General features: G+C 41.4%; 1 protein-coding gene across 1 annotated transcript; it reads right to left on the bottom strand.

Annotated features, from left to right (window-relative positions):
* Window positions 1-1,774: 1,774 nt before the first annotated feature.
* On the bottom strand, window positions 1,775-17,899 carry Irs4 (insulin receptor substrate 4). The gene is made up of 2 exons (XM_005323365.4): window positions 13,992-17,899; window positions 1,775-4,313 (listed from the first exon to the last, which is right to left on the bottom strand). The coding sequence occupies exons 1-2, from the start codon at window positions 17,794-17,796 to the stop codon at window positions 4,309-4,311; spliced, it is 3,810 nt and encodes a 1,269-aa protein (XP_005323422.3). The 5' UTR covers window positions 17,797-17,899; the 3' UTR covers window positions 1,775-4,308.
* Window positions 17,900-20,138: the final 2,239 nt, after the last annotated feature.

Here is a 20,138-nt window from a genome sequence, read left to right as displayed (position 1 = left end):
ATGTTTTAAAGAAACAGGACCCTTTCAGATTCTACAGAGAACATTGGTTACTATGTATGAGACTATGAGAGTAAAGAAATGGAAGCTCTGGTTATGCATTCTTGGATATAGATCATTCTTTCTAGTGAGTTCTACTGATTATTGAAGCAGCTAGTCTGTGCCTACTGTTCCAGGAATTCAAGTCCTATGAACACCAAAATGAATATACAAATATCACTTGAACTGATGGGCATGGAAGTGCCTATTCATATATTTTTTAATTTTTATTTGTTATTATTGTTATTATTTTAAGTGTCTGTTGGGGATGAATAAAAACATTTGGGCTATGCTCTGACAAATATAGATTATCCCCATGATGTAGGGACTAAGAGTTTATATATATATAGTGTGTATTAATAAAATTATATGAAGATGTTTATACATTTATAAAATGACACAGAAGCTAAATGATGTTGTTGACAGTTTCTAATAATAAAGGCATTCTAATTATAACTTCCCATTGTGATACTGCTTTGCATACATCTTCTCAAGCTGCACAACCAATTCAGTTCTTTGCATATACACAACTCATGTGACTTATAGATTTTTCACATGATCTGGGACCTGCCTTCCTATCTTGTTATCCAGATGCTTCCATGGATACCTCTCTCCCCCTACTGATTCTTGGGTAGGCATTGGTCCCAAATTTGGTCTCACTGCTCTTCTATGTGGCAAGGATAACTTGGTAAAGAAAAAATGGGGGAGGGGCAATTATTTTTCTAGCATTTCTTTAAACTTTTGATTTCTAATAAGGGTGACATAATTTGCTAATAATTGTTGTTATTAAATCCATTTTTTTCTACATTCCAGAATGCAAAACTGCTGTCTTACCATTGGTTTAATTTTCATGTACTCACATTTTTCTTCCCAGAGGTTAAAAATAAGGAAGGGCATGTTTGGAAGTGCAAATGCCTGTTATCCCAGCTACTTGGAAGGCTGAGGCAGGAGGATTGTAAGTTCAAGGCCAGACTTGGCAACTTTGTTAGTCCCTATTTCAAAATTTTAAAAATAAATAAATAAAAAGGAGTGATTATGTAGTTCAATGGTAGAAGGCCCCTGAGTTCAATCCCCAGTACTACAAAAAGAAAAAAGGAAATGAAAAGGGAGTAATTTAAAGGATATTACTGAGTGGCAATGAAGGAGACAATTTATAAATGATCGCTTCAACCTAGTTGCATATGTGCATCAATGTAGGATTCACATGAAAATTCAGGTAAGTCATTTCCTAAGTTGTTCTGCACTACTATCACCTCCACACTGGCAGACTCAATAGTTAGTTGACTTATGTTTCTAGGCAGAGAAACTTTAACAGGGGCTGGTGCTGTAGCTCAGTGGTACAACACTTGTCTATCACATGTGAGGCGCTGGGTTTGATCCTCAACACCACATAAAAAATAAATAAACAAACATATTGTGTCCAGTTACAACTAAAACAAAAATTTTTTAAAGTAATTTTAATATAAACTTTGGATTACCCCTATTGAAAAATGAAGCCAATTATACCACAGAACAGGAAAACATATTATAGGGGAGTAGAAACAGCAGTATTAAGAAAAGATAAGGGCTGGGGCTGGGGTTCAGTGGCAGAGTGCTTGCCCGGCACGTGTGAGGCACTGGGGTGGATCCTCAGTACTACATACAAAAAAAAGCAAATAAAATAAAATAAAATCATACTGTCCATCTACAACTACAAAAAAAAATAAAAGAAGAAAAGATGACTCTTCACACGAATAACTTACATGAACACATTTATTGCAAGTAGCTCTATGGAAAGGCAAGTCAGATATATATATAAACACTATACAGAGTCGCAAGGTTGTCTCCCAAAACTGCAAATGAGATGTTTACAAAGAAGAAAGTATAAGAGTATTTACAAAGGAAGACAAAGCCAAAGCAACTCAAAGCAGATCTGTGAAGCAGAAATAGCAAATGTAATGAGCTGTTGGAACTGTAAGGTTTTAGTTTTTACTGACCAAGTAACTATGTGTGATACCAAATTAATGTAGAGGTCACAAAAAAATCGTTCCATCATTGGTTTTTCTTAACAGCAGCATAAACTGATAGCTGGAAGGTAAGTGATATGTTGGTACACATACTCTATATGAGATTCTCCCAGCACAATACTGAATAAATTAATTGTGTCTGTAAACTAAGAAGTAGTGTCAAAAAGATTGCATATTTGTTATGCTGTACCTGTGACTATTTGTACCTGTTACTATTTGTATGTACTGTTGTGTATGAGGTTTCCATTCATTTATTCAGCAAGTGTTACCTCTGTGCTGTACCCTCAGTACCCTGTCTGCTGGCAGCCCCCAAACCTAACATGTAAATAAATGATATAGCATTTCCCCCTAGGAAAAAAAAACTTTTCTTCCCACAATTCTGAATGATAATGCCTGAACTTACTTGATTATAATTGGTGACAGAAAGCTTGAAAAGAGGCTGCCTGAAGAGCACATTGTTATCATAATGAACAAAAGCCACACTGCGTTATTTGAGCAGGTTGAAAAAGAGGAGTCTGAAGGGACTGATAAAGCTGATGCACTACTAATGACCAGGAACTAGAGCAGTGACTGGCCCTGTAGCCACACCCTCTCCTCAGCACCCTTCACAAGGGGAAAAAAAAGCCCCCCCCATCCCTTTGGTTGGTAGGCAAGGGAAAAAAATAGAAGTCAACTCGGTTATTCAAGAAAAGTTAGCAACATGTACTATAAGCCTGCTCAAAGATAGAAGTACACGTTCAAAGACATCAAAACCGAGTGGCAAAACACTTTAAATATTACGCTACTTCAAAGTTGCACATTAAATGCGAAGCAATTTTTTTAACAGAGTTACACACAACAGGTACATCTATAATCACATGTTCACAGGTACACAAAGGTATGCATACACACAAATGTGCATACACACTAGCACTCACACACTTAAGACACTCAAACACTCACACCCATCTGTGATATGATGAGGTTTGCCAGTGATGGTACAAGCCAAGATTTGTGTGCCACCACATAACAAAGCTCTAAGCAAGCTTCAAGACCTTTGTGCCTATCCTCTGTGGTCACCACCTGTTGGTGTCATGTTCTCAAAGGTCCAGGTTCCTAAAATCTTAATTCAGTTTCCATCAGAGACAAGCAAAAATAGGAGGGGGAAAGCTTGCTCTGATTTTTTTTAATTTAGTACATCTTATATCAGATCCTTGTCCAAAGGAAACAAGGCCTTATAAGAGGTTCCTTTTGGCTTAAGTTTAGTCAGAATATCAATTGATAAGTACACACTACTTTCTTGAATATGGGAAACTGATTTCTTTATAGGAGTCCTGGGCATAGGAGGGAGTGTGTATGTTGGGGAGAGGGCCAAAAAGAGCGGGGGTAGAGGGTGGAAGGGAAGAGAGAAAGGCCCAGGGATGTAGAGAGGGGCCTATGAGAAGCAAATTTTGGGGAACATTGCTTCTTTGGGGAGAAATGTAGGTCTTATAACAAAATTTAAAAATAACTGGTTTGGAAATGCTCAATTGATTTGCAGACAGAACTTCACCATGTTATATATAAACAGGTAGCTAGACCTGCTCCTCAGTTCTGTCTTTAAAATGTTGGAAATGTTCATTCAAGATGTTTCATTGACATTTAATATGGACAGATAATTGTAGTTTTCTTTATGAACAAAAACTGAGATATCTGTCCTTTAGTCCTGCCTTTAAAATATTGAAAATTCCCCATCAAGATATCAGTTCAGTTGTCGTTTAAATCCTTGATCAAGAAATGTTCTGTGTATGTACTATTCAGAGAAAGAATATTCCAGATCATACCTACCTTCTTATTAGTATAAGTTGTTTTTTCTCATCTGCCCTTGTTTAAAGGTTTTGTACCTTCAAAATTAATCTACATATTATGCATCATCAAAATTGGTATTGGCTCATTTTACAGGGAAATAATGGTTTTAAGAGAAAAGGAAACAGTTACAAGATGCTAACTTTTACAACATTCGTTTCCTTTCAAAGACATAGATCATGGAGGGAAACTAGACAACAAAAAACAAAGCACAGTGTGAATATTCTTAACTCAAAATCAATGGATCCAGAAGGCAGTAGTAAAGATGATCTCTGTGTAGGATCATTCAACTGCCAGAGTCCACATGTAGGATTGTAGAAATTTAGGTTGCTTTCTATTCAGAAGCCTCTGAATTTCCTTTCTTATAGGCAGATCTGGAGTAGACAAAGATGGAAATCCTTAAGTGTCACTTTTCTTCTAATGTGTTTCTGTGGTAATGTAGTCACTCTACAAAAAAAGATGATAAAAGAAAAATTATTTTCAAGATTAGTACAAAGAGCTTTTACCCCCACCATGTTCTAAGACAAAACAAAACAAAACAAAATCTAACTAGAAATTTGTGAGACATTTTTGAGATTTCCTTGGCATCGACATGGTTAATCAACTCTGCTGGCTACCTGTGAGGTACTAGCACAAGCTGGGCAAAGACACAGAGCATTTACTCCTCTTGCCCCCAGTCTACCATTTCTGGTGCATAGTAGCACCCACAAGTGAGAAAGGCATCAGGCAGACAAAGAGAATGTTTTATTTCTCCTATATGCTTGATTATGCCTTCACCAGGTTATGTGGCACCAATCAAAGGATTTAAGCACAGCCATGGTGATAGTCTCATGACCCAAATACAGAATTTCTTCTAAAAGAACAAAATCAGACCTGTAAAGGAGATTTGATTGAAATTTCCACCTGTCTAATAAAAAGAGGTTACAGTGTTACTCTCTTGGCTTTTTGCTCATTGGACATGGGATACCAGTGTTACTTGAAGACTGAGTCACATCAAAGTACCAATTATTCTAATGCATTTGAGACAACTTCAAGAATCCATAAGAAGCACCCTCCCAGAGTAGACTTCAAGTACAATATTTTGAATTAAACTGGAATTATACACTTTATTCATTTTTTCATCAGATGTTTTGATGAATGCAACAAACTTCGCAGCTATATGAAGCATTCAGGTCTCCATTCCCCTCGTACCTACTGGGGCTACTGGTCTCAATTCATTGTTTGGATCCTCTTCTCATATTAAAAAGGAAAAAAAATGAGTCTATTTTTTCTAGGATATTTTAGATTCTACTTATTTCTAGGATATTTTAGATTCTACAGGACGAAATGTGCCTGTGACAGCCATAGGTTAACTGTGAGTACTTGTTAGCAACGCAGTCCTTTATTTATTTGCATAAAATTAGGCCATACTAGTATCATGGAATTTTTTCAGATATCAGAAATGTGTTTTTTTTACCTAATGTTGAGGTTAGAAAGGTGTCTCACCTCATTTAATTTACTGTTTTGTTTTAATATAAAAATATTTTCCTGGGTTGGGGTTGTGGCTTAGTGGTAGAATGCTTGCCTGGCATATGTAAGGCACCAGGTTTGATTCTCAGCACCACATATAAATAAATAAAATAAAGGTTAAAAAAAAGAAACAACATTATTTACTTTTAAAAAATCTTTCTATGTTCATACATACCACACTGAATGTGCTTTAAGGGGGCTTTCTTACTCTCTTCTATGATACAAAGGATTTAATATGAAATATAAGTTAAGCTCCAAAAACTATGTCATTGGCATTATATTAAGCCAGAAATATGGGGCATTTGTTGATATTGGAGTAGTTTTTCTTTCTTCTTTCCTTACTCTAAATTATAGGCTCTACTATATAAAATTTAAAAATATATATTTTTAGTTATAGATTGAGACAATACCTTTATTTTATTTATTCATTTTTATGTAGTGCTGAGGATCGAACCCAGTGCCTCACATGTGCTAGGCAAGCACTCTACCACTGAGTTACAACCCCAGTCCTCTTCTGTAAATTTGACTTATATTTACATTGCTTTCCTATAATACCTACACCAGTGTTGGGTGAATGCTTGATGACTGAGACCTGGCACATAATTGTGTAATTTCAAGTTTACAAAATATGTTTGTTGATTCCTGATTAACTATCCTAGTAGAAAGGAATAATGCTTTCCAAAACAGGATAATCCCCAAATAATTTAACTTGCTTCTGAAATGCATTGTGGGAATTTGAGCTTCGGATTTGCCTTTATAATCCTGTTTTACTTAGGCCAATATTAAAATTAGTTTACATTCCCTGAGCATATTCCAAAGAACAGCAAAAGGAAGCGACTTGGATGCTTCCTGGGTGGCAAAAGAAAGCAATTCGGGATTAAACCCAAATCATAAACAGTCTACAGAATGAATACTGTCTCCCGTTCATTTTTATATCATTTCACCATGAGAAGAGTAAATGGCCATGCTTTAAATAATGTGGTCTGTTTTTGAGGTATTATTCCTATTTGATACTGACAGGTTATAAAAAATTACCTTGTTGAATATTCTTATTTTCCAGTTAATCAAAGATCTTTTAAGTTAATTCCACACCTTTTTAACAGGTGGCAAGGTCTTGAAGTAATTTCTCTCTATAAGAGAGGAAAAGTTAATAGACTCTGATGGGTCAAAATATTTCCCTTCTACTTCCTCCAAATCCAGCAGGTATCATTTTCTTCTAAAAAATGAAAGAGGTAAACTTTTCTGTTTCAACTTCTATAATGATATAAACTTTAACATTAACCTTTAATATACTAATAAAGCACATATGACTTCAATATCCCTGGAAATTTGTAGGGCGAGCCAAGAAGGCAGTTCCTCCAGGGTGTTCCAGACCTCTTTATATGAATCATAAACCTGCCTCTATTACTGTTTGAAGTCCAAAACAGCAATAGTTCCCCTGCCCAGACAGAGGTGAGACTGGAACAATGTATTCAGTTATTCTCTTATTCTCTTTTCATCCTCTCCAATCTTTTTGTCTAAGTTCTCTTTTCAACTCCCGTTTTCCTAGAACTAAAAAATGTTTTGTCATGTTCTATTGAAAATCCTCACTCTGTCCATTTAGTCCGCATTGCTATCCCTACAATCAACTGGTGATCACATAAGCAAGAGGCAACCAAGTAAAACAAAACGTCAAAGGCAGAAAAACAAAAGGAAGTGAAGGAAAATGAAAGTGTATACCCTAGAGATGAATATATAATAATACAATTTTATTATTTAGCTTCACATTATGTTTGGATTATTAGTGTTTTTCTCTTCAGTAAGAATAGTCATCACACTTTTTGGGGCCCTGTGAATGTATAGGAGGATAATTGTCTAAAACTTTATTAAAAAAGTCTTAGATCAGATGATAAAACATATTTCTCCCTATAATAGCAACAGTTGTGACAGAATACTCAAAATAATCTGTAAGGGAAAATAATGACACTTGTATACCTCCGTATTCTCAAAGTCAACTAAATCATTCCAAGCCTGCCCTTCACTAAGCAGCCCTGGACCACCTATACATGTTAACTCCAGTCGCAATGATCTGGATACAAACTGGAGATCAGCTACAGGATTTTCAACCCAGGTCAGTTTCTCCACTATCTCCCAACCCACACTTGGTCCACTTCACTCTGCTGCCTAGTTACTGCCAACTCAAAGAATGCAAGTTACTAGAATTCTAATATAGGCAGTCTCCAATTTACAAAAGAGACATATTCCAAGCTTCATTGTTGAGTTGAAACTCAGAATAAATTATCTCATAGAACACTGTCATAAATAAATGGTGAATAAGTTCGTAGCTTTGTCTACACATGCCTATATTTAACCTGTGCAGTTCCTGAACTAATAGAGAAACTACTTTGACTACATCCAATCATCATTTCTCTGAGAAGATGCATTGGAACTTTCAATTTGAGACTCCAGGGAAATACACATGTAACAATAGAAATAGTGTCCCCTGCACTCAAAATGCTGAAATATATTTGGAGCCAGGGTGACATAGAAAGGAGACTTTGAGAAGAGCTGCAGCCATAATAAGGATTCCTTTAAAGCAAAGACTGAGGTTAAGGACAAGGTTAGTATGCTTTTAAGGTGAAGGAATAAGTTATTAAAAGTTATTATAAAAAGCAGGGGTTAAAATTACATTTGCTGGTCACCCTTTCACGGGCACCATAGGGGCACGTGCGAGCAATTTTCAAGATGAAATTAAAGATAAAGATTTCACTGATATTCTGTTTCAAGTCTACAAGTAGAAAATCAGTAATCATAGAGAGGCAAATTATATAAATTGTGAAAACTAGCTAAAGTGCCTACAGTTCGTGGGGAATTGGATATTCAGTAAATCCAGAAGATCTGGCTAGCATCAAACATATTGTGGTCAATCCAACCATGAAAATAGCTTTAAACACCAGGACAGCTGCGTCTGCCAACAAGTCAGAGTACAGTAGGCAGCACAGGCTTGAAACTGTACAAGGATCCCTTTCAAGGGAGGCTGTTCCTGCAAGCTAAGCACAGGAAGGCTATGAACTAGGAACTAAAAACATCTAGGGAGGTCCACTGTGGGCCCCGTGGGACTCTCAGGATGGCCCTCTCACCCTTTCAGAAACCAGGAAAGGCATGGTTTTCTGAGAAAAAGGGCACAAGTCTGGCAAAGGGCACATGAGGGCACAACTCACAGAATACAATCAATGCAATCCTAATAAGGAAGGAGTATCAGGAAGCTAGGGGACAAAATAGCAGTAACTTTCATATCTCACTAAATAAATATTTAAGCACAAATTTTTCATTCAAAAAGGATTTAATTCCTTAGGTAAAAAATGCAAATCATATATCTACATATATAGATCCTTAAAAAATCCTATTTCTCAAGTGTTGAGCCTACTTTCCCAAAGGACAGAAATGTGAGCCCCATAGCTACATAAACAATAATAAATACTTTAAAATTAGAAATCTGATAGTTCTGCTAATAATGGAGTATGCTGTAATGTATTCATTTCATTAAAAAGTAGTTTTTGTTTGTTTGTTTTTTTGGTATGGGGATGGATCCCAGGTCCTTGTGCATGCTAGGCAAGTGCTCTACCACTGAGTTACCTTCTAGCCCTTAAAAAGTTTTAGGTTTTTTTTTTTAATCTCACATTTCTCACTCAGGACCAAGCAATGTTTTCCAGTAAATGATCCTCAACACCTAAGAGCCGGCAGCACCTCTTAGACAAAACATACTGCAGACTTTAATTAAGCATTTTACAAAAGCTATTTTCCAATACTGCCAATAAAATGTCTGGGCTATTTTTACATAGTCTTAAAGACTTAAAAAGGTGCTAAACAAAATGAACTTAATTTTAAACAAGGATTTTTATGTCCTCAGGAGAGGATTTGATTTTCAAGGCTTCTAAAATCTACTTGCCTGACTGCCAAAAGTAAGTTTACTTTTTAAATAAATGAACATCTATTTCTACAGCATGTTTTCTTCTACCTACCATACTTTATCCTGTTTGCCCACTGTGGTAATTTAGATTACAATATCAGATTTTATACAGAAAGAAATTAAATGAAAAGACTTTTTGATATAGCTGGCAGATGTCACTGGATTATTAGGAAAATCATAAAAATCTAATTTCAGTTAAGGAAATGACCATTTATTAATGGACATTTACTGAATACACCCTCAGTTCATTTTCATTGCTTTCAATGTTTCTGTAGGAACTAAATAGATACACACATTATTTGTGCTTGGGAGGTAAAGATTAGCTAGCTCTTCCCCAGATCAAATTTAAAACATTCACTTCCAGCCCAAGTCAAATTCTTTTATTCTAAGGCCCTGGCAAACAGTTCAATGTAATGAAAATTACCCAAACCCTGGCAAATGGTCCACAGTTAAAACACTCCAAATAAGTTACAACAAAATTTGCTACTATCAAATTCAAGCAAACATATAAATTTCCCAGTCCTTGCCTATATGACAATCTTTCATTGATATGAAAATAACTGATTGAACACCTGATTAAAAAGGGAACTGTGCTGTTCTAGGTGGGGCACTGGATTTGAAATCAGATGTATGATTTAAATTTGCAGTTTTGCCACTTACCTTTTTGACCACAGGAAAATTCTTAACACCGGCTTCATTTCCAGTACTTACCGTTCATCAGTAAAATAATGTATGTGAATGTGCTTTGCAAATTATAAGGCAATCTGCAACTGGAAAGCATTCCCTCAATCAACAACAAATTGACAATTTAACAACAGTCCATTTCAAATCACATACAGTACTCCTTACTTCTTCCTACACTGGCCAGGCACATCTGTTTCAACATGAAGTTTTTTGGAAGCCTGAGTTAGTTCCCAAAACAACTAGCTCCCTGCCAATGACTCGGAAGTATTTTGGTTCATGTTTGGCGATTAGGGACAGGAAAAGAAAGCAAGAGATCCTGTTTGAGCTTTTATGCGTGTGTGATATTCTGGCGTGCTTAATTAAAGCCCTGGTCCTTGTTTGATGGAGATGTTTTGCTAATGTCTGAGAGTTTTATCCTGGAAGCTTCTCTCTTAAAATAGAATGAATGCAAATGAATCATGATTGCCAACAACTTTAGCTAACTTTAATTGAGCGAGGTCCTATTTAATTATTGTAGGTCAAATACCTCATTACTCCAAACAACTTTCCAAATTGTGGGGAGAGGCCGTTGAATGTTGCCTAAAATAAGTGACCCATCAATGGTGGCTGAGAAATCTCCGGGATATCCAGGTTTTATTCTAGCAATTTGTAATAAATAAGTTAAATACAATAAAAATAATTTGCTCCTACTCCTATAATTTATGGCAATGAGATTTGGCAGGGATATATACACTCAAAAGAAATTTGGGCATCTTATAGGTGATAGCAGTGCATAAAATTTCAGAAGTTAATTAATTATTTTTGCTTTTAAATACCAGATACTATCATAAAATAACTAATGGCTGACCCATTATCTCATACCTTCTAGAGCTGTCCTTTTCATTCTCCTATCTCTTAAATGAAAAACTAGGGAATTTTTCACCTCAATTTATTTCAAACTATCGATTCTGTATCAGGTAAAGTAGTAATAGAAGCAAAGGGTCATACATTGATTAGGAGTCAGACTAAACCACACAAGAAACTACATTTTCCTCTTAAATGCTAACATATACTACAATCCAAAATGTGAACACTTCATCTTCAACAAATGCTTTAAAAGATTTCACTTATTTTTTAAAAAAGTAATATCCAAGTTATATTTCTGAGTGTTTCTTTCTGACTTGAACAAATGCCCTTAAAGTACTTTCTCATATGCAGAGTGACTGTAGATAAGTGAGATTATTAATTGTGTTTCATGAAAAAAGCAGTCTCATTGATGATCAGCTTTCAACTGTGAAGAGCGTGACTATGAAAAACTCCATGGAGTATTTTAAATAAGACTAACTGAAAAAAGAAATTTGTGATCAGAGAATTTTAATTTTGCTTTGTATATCTAAATGTAATAAGAGTAACAACAACACTGATAATAACTACATAATAATTCATGTATAGAACTTACTATGATCCAGGTATTGTTCTAAGCACTTTCCATAAAATCAAAAATACTTTTAAAACACATAACTCCTAACACTATGTATGACTTGCTTCTCTATCAGGGCACTTTTTTGTTTCCTAGCAAGGTCTTTTTATTTTTTAAACATTAAATAAGAAAATGAAGAGAGAGAAGAAATAGGTAAAAGGTATTCTACAACTTTATACTAAGAAATGATCAGATTCATTCAGCCTGTTCAAAACACTTGAAGACATCACTCTACTATATCAATTCACATTAAAATGCTAACCAAAAAGTCATCTCTTGCAATGGGTATTTTACCACATCCCCACCCCATTCACACACCCCCATTCCTTCTCTATATATCAGCAAATAATGTGCAAGAATCACCCTCAACACCAGGCATTTTTCAAAAACTTAATCCTAAATTTAAATGGCGAAATGTCACTTCACTGCTAATCCAATGACACAATAAAAAATATCTTCCATTTATAAAGTGCTTTAACCTCCCAAATTGCTACCACATTCAATCTCTTTAATTTAAGTGTCTGCCTTCCTGTGAGATACTGTCTCCTTGCTGTAGTCACTCAATAAAGTTAGGAATCCCCTCAATATACAATACATTTAGAAAATGTCAGATCTCCAAAGTAGTTACTATTACAATGATCATCGGATCTCAGTAGTCTTTGTGAAGGCAAGGTTTATTTGAAGAATGCTCAGATTTCACTATTTTTAATTTTTACCTAAGCAAAGATTATTGGAAAGTATAGGCAAACCTGCATGAAAACTCATCCCTTTCATAAGCAGCTATTTTGATGTATGAACTATTTTGATGTGCATTTTACATCAAAATTGTAAACCTTGTCTTCAGCAGTTAGGCTCCAACTTTAGCTTGAAATCAATTTTCAGGTGCACTTTACCAAATGAAATACAGTGGTTTCTGAAAAGCTGATTTATTAATTAATTTCTTAGAAATGGAATTATAAATTTTAAATGGAGTAGTGGTGCTATTGTATGTGTGTGTGTGTGTGTGTGTGTGTGTGTGTGTGTGTGTGTGTTGGGAAGGAGGCTTACAATTTAAAGGACATCTGAATTGAATTCTTTGGCAAGCCAAAGCATCCTTTTGTCGTTTTAATGATCACTCTTTTAGTGTGTCTGTGCTGCAAATGTGAGTTTTTGTATGGCAAGTTTTCTATAGCATGAGGAGAAAGGGGAGGTGGGGGGGGGCTACACCTGCACTAAATGGGGAGCTTGTTAGGTGACTGTTGTGATCAGTCCCGGACTTGTTCTGCCTGATCAAGCACAGTGGGCAGAGATCCAATCACAAAAGCATTCCACAAAGCAAGCAAAGCAAAAATCTTCACTAACTGACTACTGGAATGAAAGCTGCTGGGGTCCATCCCTTCCCTTCACTAAAAAGAAGCATGTTTTACTAAAAACGGAAGGCAGTGGTGACTATGAGGACAGCCTCTTTTGCAACCATTCGTTGAAAACGTCTCAAGACAACTTTGTGCAAGTTGTACATAGTAGATTTACTCTAAGTTTTGTTTCTAAGAGCAACAGATCCTACTCTTACTTCTTTGGAAAATTAGCCCTTTAAAAACCTCCCACTGTTCCAGGGTAGGCTGCCCCTGGGGTCAGCTTTTACTTCAGCCTAGTTATCTTGCTTTCCTTGATTTCCCAGAAGACGCACCAATTAGATGTTTTAAATGCCTTTTAAACCTTTGAAACAATATTCCTATCCATTATCAAGTTGTCACCACACCCTCTTCTGAAAGGGTGGCAGGTTAAAAGAAGAAAATGAAGCACAGCAAAGATGACTTGCCTGTCCCTACCAGTGACAGAGAAAAGAGACACACGGTTTCTCACAATTTATCCTGTGTAAAAACAAAGCAAAAAAAGATCAACACAAAAACACATTCCAGAGCCAAAGATAAATACTATCTTCTTTTAATCATCTCCTGTTTTGGATTAATTATGCGTTGTTACCCGCTCCCCCCTTCATTCATGGTAACAAATGAGATTTAGCCTTTTTGGTCAATCACAGCAAACCAGCAAAACAATGACTGCATTTCAAAAAGCATCATCAATACTTGATTGTTACTGCTTAATATCCTGTGCACTTATTTAATTCCTGCACTTAAATATAGGCATTTGTGGAAAAGCATCTTTTAGTTGTTGACTTGAAAATGAGGTGATGGGTTGGTGGCACTCAATTTACCATGTCCTGCTTTGTCTTATCATTTAGAAATGGAGGATGTTTGAAAGCATCCTCTTGACCTTTAGTTTTAACTAATTCTAAAAAGTAGAATCAATGTTTCAATGATAACCCGCTTTGTCTAAATTTAGGATTAGATGAAAGCTTAAGGTTTTACAAAGATCAAAATGGTTTCGTGTGAAAATTTAAAACTGAATTCTACCCACCACGTTAAATAGCACCAATAATGAAATGCTACCTCCCTTATCCTTAAGGCTGTGGACGGTAGCGCTTCAGCTCACTCATTAAGCAATGACCATTAACTTTATGGGAATTAATTATAAAATTACCAACCTCTTTTTGGAGAGTCGAACTTCTTGTTGTCAGGTCTGGCAAAGTCCATTCTCACGTAAGTGTCATCCTCATCCTCATCCTCAGAATCTTCTCTCTCCGGGGGTCTCGGCCCCAGGCGATGGCAAGGTGGTGGTGGGGGAGCAGCAGCAGCTGCTGCAGCTGCGGAAGCGGCCCCGCCCGCCGCGTTCACACCTCCAGCAAGGTCGGCTGCTGGGTCCGGGACTCCTGGATTCGCGCCTTCAGCAATGTCCTGGGCCCCCCTCACCGGCTCGGCAGCAGCAGCATTAGCAACAGGTAGGAACCAGCGGGTGGAGGCGGAGTCAAATCCAGCAGCGGCCTCTAAGCCCGCGGCGGCTGCGCCTATGCCCGGGACCGCAGCTAGCGCGGAGGCCGCGGCTAACGCGCGGCCCACGGCTAAGGTTGGCGCCGCTGCCGGAGCAGCAGCCAAGGAGGGGGCAGCAGAAAGGTCTCTTTCGAAGCTGTCAGTCGGGAAGGCCGAGACAACGGCCCTGGCGGCTGCAAAGAAACTTGGCGTAGGGCTTTGTGAGCGTCTTCTCCCTTGCTCCTCCTCCTGCAGCAGCCTAGCTACAGGTGGTGGTTCAGAGGATCGGCTAGGAGAGAGAGAAACGTCCATACAGCACTCAGAAAATGGGTCGACCACGTAGATTCGACCTGTTTCAGCATCATAGCGAATGGCTCTGTCAGCAAAAGGCACGGCTGGTGTCATTGCTGGGTTGAAAATCACTTCAATGTATTCGCCCTCTGGCATATTAGCATTGCTACCTGTAGCATTGGGAGGAAGAGGACGAAGTGGCCACCTAGCACCATCCAGAGATAGGGGGTTGGCACCTGGTATAGCTCTTAAGAGATCTGAGAGGCGGCTTGCTGGATTTGGAAATGGCACTCCGAATTCAATATTCACATAATTAGAAAAGGCTGGCCGTCTGGGGTTGGCGATTATGCCCCATGAATCTGGCAGTCCTTGAGCACAGGGGGCTGACATATTGCTATCTCTTTTAATGAAGTCAATGTTGACGTTGTCACTAGAGCTGTCAGCTTCTCTCTGCTCCTGTGTGGGCTTTTGTGGTTTGGGCTTGATTTTATTTCCTTTTATCATGAAAGAGAGCCGGTTAGGTCTCTTAGCCTTATCCTTTGGGGGGCCATCGTCTAAAGGCTTTGAAGGTGACTCCCCATCTCTAGGCTTTGAGAATGACCCCTCGGCTGAAGGCTTTGCAGGTGCATCTTTGGGGCCCCAGTTAGATGAGGCTTCCTTGTCAAGGCCCCTCCCCAGGAACTTTCCAGGTAACATTGGTACATACTCACTGTGGTCACTCTGTCCCAAGGGTGAGCTCTGAAAAGGATTTGGCAGCGAGAAGTAGGAGCTCCAACTTTTGGATGAAGAGCCACCCTGAGGATTTCTGGGGTTTTTTGGAATTGCACCAGCGCCAGGCGCCATAAACATGTAGTCACTGTCACTGTCATTGTCCTTTGAGTCATCCTCTTTGTTAGGATCAGGTGCTTTGGGAGGACTAGGGGCAGGTGGTGGGCTCACTCTAGGAAACATCATCATGTATCCTCTTGAATCTTCAAAAGGTGATTGAGAGTGGCGCTTTTTTGAAGCAGAGACATTTTGAGGAGCCATTGGCATATAATCACTGGAGCTTGCAAGAGGAGCAGCTACCCCTGGCCTCATTGGCACATATGGGTCATCTTCATCTTCATCAAAAGCTCTGGCTCTGTGGGGACCACGAGCTGCACCTTCTAAAGTCTCTGTGTCTCTCACCTCTTTGGCTTCTTTGCGTTCTTTTGTGGCTCCTCTGTCAGCACAAAAATAAAGGCGGAATCTTCCCCCAGACTTCCCTTTTCCACTAGTTGTTCCGGCTGGTGGAGGTGGAGGTGGGGGTGGGGGTGGGGGCGGAATTTGCTGTTGCTTGCTTTGAGTTAATTTGCCAAAGTAGGATCTTTTCTTAAGAGATTTTCCACGGTCACCATCACCATCTGAGCTTTTCCCACTTCCTGAGCCTTTGCCGCCTCCAGAGTTCTTGCCACCACCTGTGCCATGGCCATCTCCCGGTCCCTGGCCACCACCTGAGCCAGGCCCACCTCCAGGTCTCTGGCCACCACCTGAACCATGACCACCTGCGGTGCCCTGACCATCTCCCGAACACTGGTTTCCTCCACCACTCTGGCCTCCTGAGCCCTGGCCGCCACTTGAGCCCTGGCCGCCTCCAGATCCCTGCCTCCCACCTGAGCACTGGTTTCCTCTTGAGCTCTGGCTACTGGAGCCTTGGCCACTTGAGCCCTGGCCACCTCCTGAGCCCCGGCCATTTCCTGAACCCCAGTTGTTCATGGGCATGTAGTCGCCTTCACTTCCTTCCTGACTCTGTTTGACCTCTTTCCCTTTTCTCCCAGAGTTGCCGGAGTCGGAGCCAGAGGCTTCACAAGCTCTGTTATTGGGGTCTTCTTCAGGGTGAGGGGCACGTACCGGGCTGGGCGCTAAGCGGCGTAAAAAGCTGGCTGGCACTGAAACCGCTCTCCTGGACCTGCGCCCTCTGGGCAGGTGCAGCCTTCCTTGCCTGGAGGGATGCAGAGGCTCGCTGGGTGTTACGTAGCGCCTGGTGAAAAGCATCTCATCTTCTCCATCACCGATGGACCTAAGGTGGCAAAACTGCTCAAAGCGGGACCTTCGGAGCCAGCCGCCGGGCTCGAGCGGCAGCAAGCCCAGGTGCCTCCTAGCGGACAGCAGGGTTAACAGGTGGGCGCCAATACTGATGCTGTAACTGCGGCAGCGGGCTCGGTATTCATCTGCACACAAGGCCCTCATTTTCTCCAAAAACAGCTCATGCATGTTTTGTGCCACTACACAATCATCGACCTGCATCCACAACTCCCCTGGACCGATAACGGTGGACCTGCCGACTTCTAAGAAGAAGTACTGCTCTGAGTGCCCGCAGCGACGGATGCTCAGGAGCTGGACGACCACGCTGGCCACTTCGGTGTTCAGCCTCACAAATACAACCTCCTCGTCGGTAAGACACAGCCGGAACACGCCGCTCAGCTCTTTTCTATGCCCCAGCCCCCTGGGTTTGACTACTACCTGCCACACATCTTTGTAGAAGGGTGGCTCCGCCGCCGCTGCCGCCGCTAGCGCGGCCGGCTCTCCGTCCGGCTGTGCGCCCAGCGTGCCGCAGCGGCGGCGCTTGCTCTCGAGGATGAGGCGGCTGAGCAGCAAGTACCAGCTTTCTTGCTCCGACTCGTTCTCGGCCACCATAGCGAAGTACTCGTCCTGCGTGAAAAGGGCAATGAGGTGTCGGTACCTTGCATCAGCTCGCTGGCTCACGGAGAAGCACTGGTACAGGGTGATAACGCGCCGCGGAGGGATGAGCGCGGGGACCGCTGCACCAGAGGCGGCAGCCGCTGCTGCAGCCGCCGCAGCACGGACACTGTGCCGGAACTTCCTGGCATTTTCGTAGTATTCTAGCCGAGCTGGGGCGTCAGCGGTCTCGAGTTTGAGCACGAAGTAACGCCTATGCCCATGCTTCTGTTTCCGCAGGTAGCCGCGTTTGCAGACTTCGTCCCCGACGGGGAGGTCCTCCTCTTCAGACTCGGAGTCTGACCGGGAGCCAGTGGCCGTGGAGAGCCACATGGCTCCCGGACAAGACGACCCGGTCCCAATGAGTGCGGTCGGGGTTCCCGAAGAAAGAAGCGGGGTGGTGGTCACCGCTGCTAGAGCTGCCGCTGCTGCCGCTGCTGCAGCTCTCAGTCTCCTTGTCGCTTGGTCGCGAGCGAAGGAGCTACTCGCCATGGTGATGCACGATGGTTTTAAGGTGAGCGGAAAGGGGGAGGGGGCACTCGAGGAAGGGAGGGTTGGTGGAAGAGGCCGTCTACCCCCATCGGCCCGCCCCAGCCCCCTCCCGCCTTGGCCCGCGCCCCCGCCCACTTCACTCTGGGCGCGCGGCAGCGGGCAAAACAACACGTGACTGCCGCCTCACGCGGCGGCCGCTGCGGATCCAGCTACCGGCGCAGTGGAGGGGCGCAAGCGGCCACCAGTAGAGGTGTGCAAGGGAGGGGGCATTGAGCCCAGGAGGCGGGTCCACCTCCAGCTGGGCCAAGACCCCCTGGGTGAATCTTAGGACCTGTGGGCCACCGGAGGACCCATAGGAGGAGGCGGGGTTCTTTGGCCACCTTGGTCCTAAAGGGGAGCCCAAAAAGGCAGGAGGAGGCGGGAGGAGGCCAGTGGGGTGGAGGAGAGAGCGGCTAGCTATCAGGGCTGGGTGTGGGCACCACAGTTAGGGCTTTATTGGCTGGAGGGGGCAAGAAGTGGTAGGAGGGGGAGGAACGCCAGAGGCGCCAGGGAGCAGAGCTGGCACCGTTGCGGGACGGTTTGTTTGTTTATTTGGGAAGCGGGAGCCAGGTGAAACTGTTGCAAGACTCTGATTGGTTGGGATAGGAGCCAATGGGAGGGTCCGACAGGAAGGCGGCCCTGAATTCATTAGTTTGGGGGAAGGGAGGGGAGCTGAAGGGCTAGGGGGCGTGGCTGGGGTCCCAAAGTGGGCTTCGCTGTCTGGTTGTCTCGCGCTCAGCGGTAAACAACCCTCTGCAAGTAGCTGTTAATGGTGGTGATAAATTCGTGCAAATCCCAGAGCCACAGTGACCTGGGGACCGAGTCGGGCGCCCTCTCTCTTTCTTCCTGTCGCTCACATACATTCTCTATTCCTATCACAGTCTGGTCCATTTCCTCCTGCTGCACGCGGCCGGCCCTACTCCTCAGGAGAAAGTGTCCACAACCCCTGAAAACGTGTCAGCCACCAGGGCGCTCAGCCCTGCCGCCCACCGTGCTGCAGGAGCTCCAGAGTCTGCTCCATCCCTGACATGAATAGGACACTCGAATAGCAGCGATGCCTTCAAAATGAACACAATCTTTAAACAGAGCGCATTTCTAGTCCACGAAATACAGGTTCGTTAGAGATGGTGTTGCTGTTTATTTAATAATGACTATGAAAGCACAAATTTGGGGGCCTGCGAAGTATACAGCCATGTTGAAAAAAATCAGACTGGATTCTTAATACGCAAGTGTTGAGCTGTCTTGATTTTTTTTGTGTGTGTGGGGGGGGGATGCTTTGAAAGATGCCTTTAAAAGAATCTCAAAATATTAAGTTTCTCTTTCTTCGAATGAGACCAAAAAACTTTAGAAAAAGAAAGCTCGTCCCTAGAACAAAGGACCCTACCGAATACACATCCTAGAATATATTTCACATCCCTCGCGTCAAGAAAAGAAGGTCTTTACTGCATTTTACTTTACAAGTTGACATCACAAAAATAAGAGCTACTGCCTTCCTTGTTTCTGCAAAAACTGCTAGAGTGTAAGTGCAACCTCCTGAAGTCAGTGTCTGTCTCTGTCTCTCTCTGTCTCTCTGTCTCTCTCTGTCTCTCTCTCTCTCTCTCTCTCTTTCTCTCTCTTCCCCTCTCTTCCCTTTCTCCCTCTCTCCCCCTCTCCCCATCTCTCTCTCTCTGTCTTTGAATAAGGTTTCAGACTCTTAAGGGTGAAGATGGGTTGAGATTACATTAAAGTGTCAACAGAGTGACCACATTTGCCATGAGTGATTTGTGGAAAGACATGGTATTTCTTTCCAAAACAATGTAATGTCAGTTCACCCTTGCTCTAGGATAGTATGGCCAAAGGTCTTATTTATAGTCTAACAGTAAACCAGGCTATGTATATACGTAATGAAAATAGACACCATCTCTTGCTCTTAAGAATTTATTCTCTTAGAAACGACATAAACATTTGAATAGATGGCACCTTTTTAATGCTCTGATTTGGAGGGAAAAATTGGTTTTGATTGTCCTCAAAACATTAGAAATAATCATTACTATTTCCTTTGCTGCCAGTGACTTACAAATATAGTATATTCACAGGTGCTAGAAGCAAAGGTGATTACTGAAAGAGCCCCGTACCCGGAGGTAGAATGGGTGTGGATGAACCATACTACATTTCAGCTGCCTTGTCATATATTTTCAAGATTCACTCTACTTATAACCAAAATGATAATGAATACTCTCATTTGAGTTTTATACAATAGATATTAAGATGTTTTCTGTATTTCCAAGCCCAAGGTTTTGCTTTAGATAGAAATGTGAAAACAA

Source organism: Ictidomys tridecemlineatus, chromosome X, assembly GCF_052094955.1.
Source record: "Ictidomys tridecemlineatus isolate mIctTri1 chromosome X, mIctTri1.hap1, whole genome shotgun sequence".
In the NCBI taxonomy this organism is placed as follows: domain Eukaryota; kingdom Metazoa; phylum Chordata; class Mammalia; order Rodentia; family Sciuridae; genus Ictidomys; species Ictidomys tridecemlineatus.
This window is presented reverse-complemented; position numbering and strand designations above follow the sequence as displayed.